The sequence below is a fragment of the Pinus tabuliformis genome, chromosome 5_1 (genome assembly GCF_031772625.1).
Source record: "Pinus tabuliformis cultivar Carrire ecotype Pingquan chromosome 5_1, CPIR1, whole genome shotgun sequence".
Classification (NCBI taxonomy): Eukaryota; Viridiplantae; Streptophyta; class Pinopsida; order Pinales; family Pinaceae; genus Pinus; species Pinus tabuliformis.
The window spans coordinates 577494972-577505278 of NC_142305.1; the positions used below are offsets into that span (position 1 = coordinate 577494972).

A 10307-nucleotide genomic window follows, 5' to 3' on the forward strand; every position below is an offset into this window, starting at 1 on the left:
AGATAGTTTTGTGATGTAACTGCTATTTTTTTATCAATGAAGATGAATCCAGTTTTGAACCAACACTGATCTTTTCTAGAGGACTGAAGCTCTTGGGTTAGGGCCCAAACCAAGTTTCCCAGCACCTCCTTTGTGTATTTATATGCTTTTACTTGCATTCATGAGATAATTTCTGTTGTTTAGGTTAATCTTGCTTTGTTAAAATAGGTTGCTTTTGATGGTTAGAATCGTTGTTTTTGCTTCAAGTTGCTTAAGTAGTTTGCTGCAGTAACAGAAAAAGATCCAAAAATGCCACCAATAGGTCTTGATCTCCTTTCTCCCTCCTTGGGACCATGAATTGAGGTCAAGGCACTACTGTTGCCACCAAAAACACAGTTTTTTCTCCTCCAATGCAATTTCTAGTGTGATATTTCGAGTTGGAGAAGTTGATATTAGTTTGGATTCACATGCTTAGATCATTTCATGTTCATTTACCATGGTTTTCTCACATGATCTTCTGTTCATAAAGTTTTGTTCAGCATTTTTCTAGTTTTAGGTCAAAATTTAGGTTAAATAGACAAAACTCTGTTTTTCGGTTCTTGCTTTGGTCAGTTTGAGAAGTAAGTGTGTAGCTGCCTTGTAGAACATTCTAGCTTATCAATCCTCCATAACATAGCCTGTACCAGTTCATCTCTCAAGATTTCCCCACTCATTCACCACATTTCACCAATCTGCCCTAATTTTTGCATTTTCCATAGAATTGATTTCTCGCCCTTTGAACAAATCCAACCATCTCATTCGTTCCTGATTTTTATTGACAAAGTTCGAGACCCCTCAACACCTTCATCTAGCCTTAATTTCCCCTTTCCCATCATTTTTCCACCTTCAAACCTCCAAAAACCACTTTCGGCCTCCTCCTGTAGATTCTCCTGTAGAACCTCCAGTAGATCCCCTGCAGCCTCCTGTAGAAGTTCATGCGAGTGATTTTTCGAAGTCTGATAGCAATGGAATTCTCCAAAAGGGTACTAGGGACTTCTTAGGACCTCTTCACACCTTCCTCACCTTCTGCAAAATCCAACTCCATCTTCCTTGGCCACCAAACCTCTACACAGTCACAACCAGTCAAACCATAAGCATAATAATTCCACATAAAAATACTCAAAAGTACAAAAAGATGATTTCTTCTCATTTCTTTTCAAAAGTAGCTTGAACAAATGCAATTTACCTTTTCAATAGTCAATGGCACCCATTTCAGTAGTTTCCATCTCTTCTCTTGCACAATTAGGGTTTGTGTTTCATTTCAATTTTCCTTCTCTTTCTGCAAGTAGAATAGCCCCTGTAGAGTTAGTTTACTTTCGTGATAGTTAGAGCTTCTTCTGAGAACTCATAGAAGTTGGCTTAAGCTCCTAGAAAATTTGTGTCAACTCATCAAGTGACAGTCTGCAGTAAGAGATAGTACTTGTACATACAACACCATCACTTCCAAGTTTGTTACGAACTACCCGGTTGATAAAAGTAAAGAAGAAAGCCTGAGGAGTTGTAGCATTATTGCTACAATACTGGAGCTCACCACCAATTAATGCCACATGCCCTTCCAAATCCTTTTCCATTTCCTTTTCCATTTCCTTTTCCAATTTCCTTATCCATAATAAACCAAATGAACACCCACACTGGGATGCCATGTCCAATATTCAACTTGGAATAAGTGTCCCATGACCATGGTTATTATTTTTCCTTTATTAACTTTATTACATGCAATTTTTACCAGGGTTGTTACAGTCTGCAATCCTCCACTTAGGTGACAAGTTTCCAACCCTAATTCGACAACATAAGTTTATATTCCCAAGTCCCCCTTTACCCTCTGGTATGTGTTGAATTTATAGGCCAAGAGGAGGAGGTTTGAGATCTTCTTCTCAAAGGATGAGATCCATAAAGAGAGGGGTTAGGGTTCCACAAAGACAGGTAATTCTCTCCATGAACAGAGGGATGAGGCCCAAGCATGTAGGGGCTCGAGGCCTTCAGTTGGGAAATATTCCTCCAAAAATGCCTTCTATAAATCACTTTTATTTTTTACCTTCATTAAGAAATTTTCACATTTTTTAGTGGAAGATAGAGTGTAAAATTGTGCATGCCACAATGGTCAAAACCGCACTTGCACAGGAAATGGCTAGGGAAACTGTGCAAGTGCTTAAAAATAGGTTTTTGAGCAATGTAATATAGGATTCTTGTTGTCTTTGGGATTGTTTTACTTCCAACATTTTAAGGGAATTCTTGGAACACTTCATCAGATAGCGAGAGATTTGGATTGGCGGTCATTTTCCTAATGATGAAAAAATGGTGTGTAACAAAATTCTCCCTAAAGTGCAAAGTCAAAAAATATGTTTGAGGATGTAAGCACTTTATCATACCAAAGTTTTGATTAGATACCATGCTTGGATACCCGAGATAAACAATCAAGGGTTACAATTAAAATACCTTTATATAATCATCACTGAGGTAGGCATCCCATAGTCAGAGTAAAAATATCTCGAAAATCAGTATGGAAATATACTAAGTCCATGTCAATAGTAGACACAGTATGGACGCAACCACTAAATATGGATCCATCTTTACAATCATGAATATCTTGAAATTTCATGTAGCTTGGATGGATGAAACTAGATCCAGGGTCTTGGTTTTCATCTCTATCGATCTGTAGTATGAATCTAGCCATGTGGGTGAATGTCTCAAAGTCAAACATGGTAGAAACCACCTGATTATCGACCAATGATGTGAATCATTAACAAGTTCGATAGAAACCACCAATAATGGAAATGGTTCTCAAGGTACGCCAGTACAATCTATGAAGTCTGATTAAATGTCTTGAAGTTGAATACTTATAGAATCACTCGATCGAAGGAAAATGCTGAGAACCTGTCGTCGAAGCCGAGAAACCTACCATTGAGGTATGTGGGTTTTAAGGTACTAAAGGAGGTTTCTAGATCAAATTTCTAGACAATGAGTTGAAGTCGATAGGAAGCAACCCATTACAAGAGTGCTTACGACACAAAACTCATGTCCAGTTTTGAAGAACAAATTTGGAGTGATTCAAGGCTAACTCAAGGATGGCCAACGTGATTCAGAGCTATGAATTGCAAAGTAATTTTGATTGAGGTTAAAATTCTCTTGAACATATCAGCAACACGACATTTTGACTTAGCAGCGTTTGAATCATAAATAAGACCAAAAATTAGTTTGAGACTTTAAATAAGGTGTGATCAAATGAGAGGTAAATGGATTTTCCAACCCAGACACAAAGGTGACGGAGTGTCATGTTCAAGAGTGACATACTGCCTTTTTACAATATAAGAATAGATATTTCTTTCCAATTCCCCCCCCCACCATAACTAGCAAGTACATCTTTATTTTTATGCAATATTGAGGAGGATAAAATGTATTTATCATGTAAGCTCATCCTTTGTATGAGTCCTTTGGAGTGTTTTTAATGAAACCTAGGAAGGAGTGGTTCGATCTCATCATGATTGACAAGTTCTACATTATTTACATTTTACCAGTCCAGTGAAGGCCCGATAACTCGATGTCGTTTTCATATTTAAAGAGTTTGAAAAAGACACAAAAGGAAAATCATATAGTTCTTTCATTGTAAAATTTTAACGATCGCAGAGAAAGTAAAGCTCGAAGTTTTTCATATTAGGTCATCAGGAGAAAAACATAAGTAAACTCTAAAATGTCCTTTTTTGTAGATTTAGTCTCCCATGTCTGGAAAAGGGTAAAATCATGCAAGAGAGAACTCTTTTGACCATGATTAGTCAAAGAATACATTTTTCGTAAATAATCTATGTGGTTTGTAAATGGGGTAAACTTATACCAAGTAGACATTTTTCGTTTACTTTAACGAGTTCGAAATAAAAAAGAAAACTCGACAATCTTTTCATATTTCGGGAGTCAGAAAAGAGCTTAAATTTAACTCTAGGGTTTCGCTTTTTTGTAAATTTTAAGAGCGTGAAAAAAGTCATAAAAGTTTACTCATCGCCAAAATGATACGTTTTCATAAATAATCCTATAAACTAAACACTCAAACTCTAACATTATCATAACTACTCGAAAAATAGTAAAAACATTAAAATATTTTGAAATTTAGAAGCTATAGGAAAACAATATTATTTTAATAGGCCTATTTTGCTTATAAAAAGTCAAAAAGTAAAAAAAAAAAAACAATTACCATTTTTATTTTACCATTGGGGAGCTCTTGAGATTACATTTTCACCAAAATCTTCAACGACAGATTGTGTTCAAACCGGTGAACCATTTCACATGTCGTCTTCTCTAGGTAAAAGATTAATATTTGCTCTTAACATTAACGGTTTTTATTTCACAATTTCATGGTAGTTTTAAAGTTTCTGAGCACATTTATGAATTTAGGGGGCACTCATGCTCTTGCATGGTCGCTCTTCATCAGGCGTCCACAACCCCAATTTTCCCAGTATAGTCGCCAATTTGTTATGGCAGACAAATCACTCTTTCATACAAGAGTGATCTCCCTATATTCAAAGATAAATATAGAAACAAACAGACAAGTAACTGCTACATTTCCTTAATCTATAACTAAAATATGATGTATGAAATGTGCAAGAGCCTCTTACCTTTTCTACGAAATGCTTGTGGATATTATTTCAATGATTTCAAAATCCTTTCCTCACTGCTTCAAAAGAATATCTGCATAAACAGAAAGAAACAAGGAATAAAAGCACAACATAGATAAAGAGTTAAACACAAAGTGAATGGAAATTGCAACATAGCATAGATTACCATGTTAATCTAGTATTCAGTTATAAACTATGCAAAAGATCAAGGAGCTTTGCAAAGAGCATCATAACAAGTGAAAATAGGAAAGAAACAATTGCTTGTATTAATCTTGAATAAGAAGGAGCAATACAACCTTAGCCTTGATGATGTAAGCCTCCTCCTAATGGTCTCCAATCCTCCCCTTAAGTGACAAGCTTCCAGTCCTAATCCGATAGAATAAGTTTATATTCCCAAGTCCCCCTTTACCCTCTGGTCTGTGTTGAATTTATAGGCCAAGAGGAGGAGGTTTGAGATCCTCTTCTCAAGGGATGAGATCCATAAAGAGAAGGATTAGGTTTCCATAAAGAGAGGGAGTTCACTCCATGAATAGAGGGATGAGGCCCAAGTATGTAGGGGCTCAAGGCCTTCAGTTGGTAAATATCCCTCCAACAAAATTTTTAGAAATCACTTTTTATTTTTACCTTTGTTAAGAGATTTGCGCAATTTTTAGTGGAAGACAGAGTGCAAGATTGTGCATGCCACAGTGGTCAAAACTGCACTTGCACAAAAATGGCTAGGGAAACTGCGCAAGTGCTTAAAAATAGGTTTTTGAGCAATGTAATCCAGGATTCTTATTTTTTGGGGGATTGTTTTGCTTCCAACATTGTAGGCGAATGCTTGGAACACTTCATTGAATAAAGAGGGATTTAGATTGGCATTCATTTTCCTAATGGTGACAAAATGATGTGTAACAATAACTACTACTAAAAATGAAGTTCTGAACTTTCATGAATATTGTGTCACCCCAACAAATCTCCTAACTTCAAAGACATTTGTAGGAACTAACCACTTCATGATGGCCTCCTCCCCTCCACCTATCAAATACCCCAAATAAACCAAATTGTTGGCCAAACTCACATTCTTGAGGTTAGTCAGTGCTTCTTCAAAATTTCTATCACTCACATAAGATATGAGATATGTTCCTCTATTGTAGCACTACAAACTAATATATAATCCAAATATACTATGACAAATGGATCTAGATATGGATGTCATACATCATTCATGAGTTTCATAAAGCTTGATGGTAAATTGCATAAACCAAATGACATGAAAATAATTCATACAAACCTTTCCTTATTTTTAAGGTAGTCTTCTAGGTGTCTTCTTTTTTTATTTATACCTAGAGTTAAGGTGAATTTGGTGAAGTATTTTACATGTTGTAATTGATATAATATATTATCAGTCCATGGAAGAGAGTATTGATTCTTGATTATAATCGATTTTAATTATATGTAATCGATTCACATTTTCGAAATCTTATCCTACTTTGGTATAATTATGATGAGTGATCAACAAAGTGAATTTCTTAATTAAATCACACCCTGCTACAACAATTTCTACAACTAGTTCACTTCACTTCATTTGCTTCTAGAATGAATTATTTATATACCCTAATGAATAAATAACTAACGCATATATCCTCATTTTTTTTGGCCCAAAATATACTTCTTCGCTTCATTTGCTTCTAGAATAAATTGTCTATATAACCTAATGAATAAATTATTAACCAACTAATCATGTCCTTGTTTTTTAATGAATAATCAACTAATCATGTTCTTGTTTGTTTGTTTGTTTGTTTGTTTTTGTTTTTTAATCAAATATTTTTGAATAATGCTTTGATTTTTAACCAAAATAAACAACAGTTCACGTCCTTTTATTCATATATATATATATATATATATATATATATATATATATATATATAGCTTATTTGAATTTTGGATAAATCCTTTTCAAATGCAAGTTCCAAATGAAAAGAGATTTGTAACCAATCGATGGATTCCAATCGATTTCTTTCTGCCATATCTACAGGGAGCAGAACTCATATGAGGACTAGCTATCGAAGAGGGGGATCTCTGTGCAGGTCGGACTGATAAGATATGAATGCACTGATCAGGGATCATCCATCAGTCTTTTGTTTTTGGGTGAAGGAAGTTTCTCTTTCTTGAAAACTTCTTCTCATAGGCTACACCATCAATGCCACTCTTTGAGATCCGCATACTTTCCTTTTATATTAATAAGTATAAATTCTGGTAAAAAAAGTAAATTTTAATTCTAGCAGTTCGTGGATCTTTAATATCAATTAGTGCAGGTTTGTGTATATTATAATCAATTTTAGATTTATCAAAGTATGAAGATTGGTTTTTGCCCTAGCTTTAGAAGGTGCAAGGAAAAAACTACAAGGATGGGATTCATCTCCATACTTATATATCTCATATCTCTCATGTAAAATCAATATATACTAATATATGTAATCTTTTTATTACACCTGCAGTTCAGTGAAAGAGATTGTAAAAACACATGGGATGGTTACAATCTCTTTCATTAATATTAGTAGTTTTTTTATTACACCTGCAGTCCAGTGAAAGAGATTGTAAAAACACATGGGATGGTTACAATCTCTTTCATTAATATTAGTAGTTTTTTTATTACACCTGCAGTTCAGTGAAAGAGATTGTAAAAACACATGGAATTGTTACAATCTCTTCTATTAAGTTGTTACATTAGCCTCTCAGCATAATAATCAATAAATTTATCCATTTATGGTATCAATTTGCTCTAATATTTTCTTGCAAAAAAATAGCAAAAATTGGGCCATGCTGTACTTTTCTTTAAGAAAAATAAAAAATAAAAAACTTAATGAAAGATAGTTACATTTTCGAGGAACTGATATCCACCATTAGCTCCAATAGTTCATAAAAATATTGAATAAGAAACTAGAGGCATTGATATTCGAAGGGAAAAAAAACCTTTGACAAGGGACAAGACCCCCTGAAGAGAAAGACATGTACAACCTCTTCATGAAGCCATCAAAGAAATAAATATTTGGAGAAACAAAATTACTCTTGACAATTAAAGCCCTTGGAGTGAAAGCAAAACCATTAGGACTAGTTCAAGTGTAATATTCTCTTTTCTTGATATGGTCAAAATGGACGGAATATGCACACGGTATTTACCATGGTATCCACCTATGGTATTTGCCTTCATTTTCGAAGGAAAATAATAAAATAAGTTTTTTAGAGAGTCCATCAAGCCTATAAAAGAGGATAGAAGCTAGCCATTTGGATCATTATGAGCTTATCTATTTTATTGTGTTTTCCTTGAGAACTTGGTGTGGCCAGTTAAAAGGGGGTAGAAGTTAGGCATTTGGATCATTCTGAGTTTATCCAAGTTTGATCCGAGGGACTAAAACCCTGTGAGTGTGATTTGTCATGGATCCATCTAAAGTCCATGATTGTGCTCGAGTGTCTTGATTTCTCATTTGATGGGCATCCTTGCATGTCATTAGCAAGGGTTTCTATGTTATCAATTTAGAATGTATTATTTGCAGTAATTAATTAAATAAGTGGTTGCATTTTTTCTAGATCCCTTGTGCGTTTGGTGTTTTGTTGAAGATATTTTATTAAAACACTGAAATATTTGATTAGAATCTTACAATGGTATTTTGTAATAGAGTTGTGCATCATGTCAGCGCACAGTGCCATTAGAGTTGTGCATCATGTCAGCCTGAGAAAGCTTTGTTTGCAAAATTTTCATAACCTCAATGATATTTATTCTCAGCCTAATTAATAGTCTCCGTCTTAGGTGATATCTGGTATCACACTAGTTGGTCTCATACTTTCAGTTAATTTTGAAGTTTTTCCTACTGCAAGTTCGAAGAACGAATCTTGATCTATATTGGTGATATCAATTTTTTGGGTTTTGCCGTTGACAGTTTTTTGGGGCTTGAGGGCATGGGTTTCTTTGGTTTATCTATAGGGGTGAGCAAATTCTTTCGTTGTGAAGGCCGGAAGGCCATTGCTCTCGTTATATATTGTTAGCACCGGTCTGTTGCGGTCAAAGGGATCATCAATCATATTCATATCATTTCGCCTAAGAATCCATATTATATTAAAACTTGTGCGCATCATTTGATTCTTAATTTTGCCGATGCCTTCATTGCGGGCAAGATCTAGGATTCATATGCAGGGATGTTTTCTTGAAGTTCAATATCTGTCGGATCTAGAGACTGATTGTCTCATCTAGGAAGTTATTTATTGTTCGAGGTTTTTTGATATATTTCAGAGAACAAATTTGGTAATCGGAGGGCGAAGATCATAAAATCCATTGTCGGAGAAGTCTAAGAGAGAAGACCATGAACTTAGATCTGTAAGAGCCTGGGGCTGCTTTTTTCCTGATTTGAATGGTAATTCACTCATGGTCTTTAACTATGATAATGTAACTAAAGTTTATAAATAATTTATTTATGATCCTTTTTCACTTAGGGTAATGTAACTAAAAAATTCACTCATGATATTTTATTACCATGATATTTACCAATAATAATGTAACTAAAAAAATATAAATAACAAGCCTCTTTTATATGAGGCAGATGGATCCACACAATGTAGATGCAACAATGTTCTTCCTATCATTTAATAAATTATAATAAAGTATTGGGTTACATGGGTTTTATGGTATATCTTGCTTTTTCTTTTAGTATTTTTTGTTGGATGTATTCAATTCATGCATTATTTTATCAATGTTCTCTCACTGGGTTCTCTCCTCCTCTCTCAACATTCTTGGTTGCTAGATCGGTGATATCAGAGCGGTGAGGAGGGTTCTCTCTTCTTGGTTCTAGATCAGATCAGTGATATCAGAGTGGTTAGTTCTTGGTTCCTAGATCAGTGATATCAGAACGGTGACGATTCCATAGTGAGAGGGGTTTTATTGGTTAATTTCTGTGAGTGTGGAGTCTCTCACAATTCTCGGAGAGATAAATGAAACATTGGTTTTTTTTTCCTCTGCATTTTTGTGTAGTGCCGCCAGAATTCGAATGCAACGGATCGCACACATGGATTTTGTGGCACGTTGAAGATCTTACCCTCTCTCAGCAAAATTTCCCTCACCATGCTGCTTCTCGCTATGGATGGCACCCACCAGCTCATATTCCGCAATTCGACTAAGAATTTCTAGCATCTCCATTGCAGGCCACTCATTGATAGTGTGGGCATCAAAAAAAAATGTTGCCTAGAAAATATGCTATCGAAAAGAAAAAACAAAAACAAAAAAACCACGGAGTGGGAGAAATAGCGAGTCAGGTTTCCCACTATGAAAATAATAAATATGTATCAAAAAAATCAATCCACAGCACAACAATGGTGATGTCTTTCGCACTATCTTTAGCCGTGGTTTTTAGGCCTACAACAACAATGCATCGATGTCCATGCTGGTATCATGATCGGGAAAAGCAGCTCAACGACTTTTGGATTGAAATTCGAGTTTTCAAACCTAGGGTTAGATTCTTCTCAGTTCTATGTTGGGAATTTCTAATAATTCCAAAACAAATAAATAGAGAAAAAAAATGCTCTGTTTTTAACATAGGAAACAGAGCTTTTCACACACACAAAAGGAAACTTGTATTCATTAACAAGACTGATGTTACAAAATTCTTCCTCTCACAGAGGGATTACCACAAGAACACTTCAGATGCAGTTCCA

General features: G+C 35.0%; 1 protein-coding gene across 1 annotated transcript in view; it reads left to right on the forward strand.

Moving 5' to 3' along the window:
• The window catches only part of LOC149166153 (putative anthocyanidin reductase), a 47397-nt gene extending 40605 nt beyond the window's left edge, over positions 1 to 6792 (forward strand). The window contains exon 7 of the mRNA XM_089431295.1: positions 6640 to 6792. Within this exon, the coding sequence (XP_089287421.1) occupies positions 6640 to 6664 (25 nt within the window). The 3' untranslated portion in view covers positions 6665 to 6792. The remainder of the gene's footprint in view (positions 1 to 6639) is intronic.
• The last annotated feature ends 3515 nt before the right edge of the window (positions 6793 to 10307 follow it).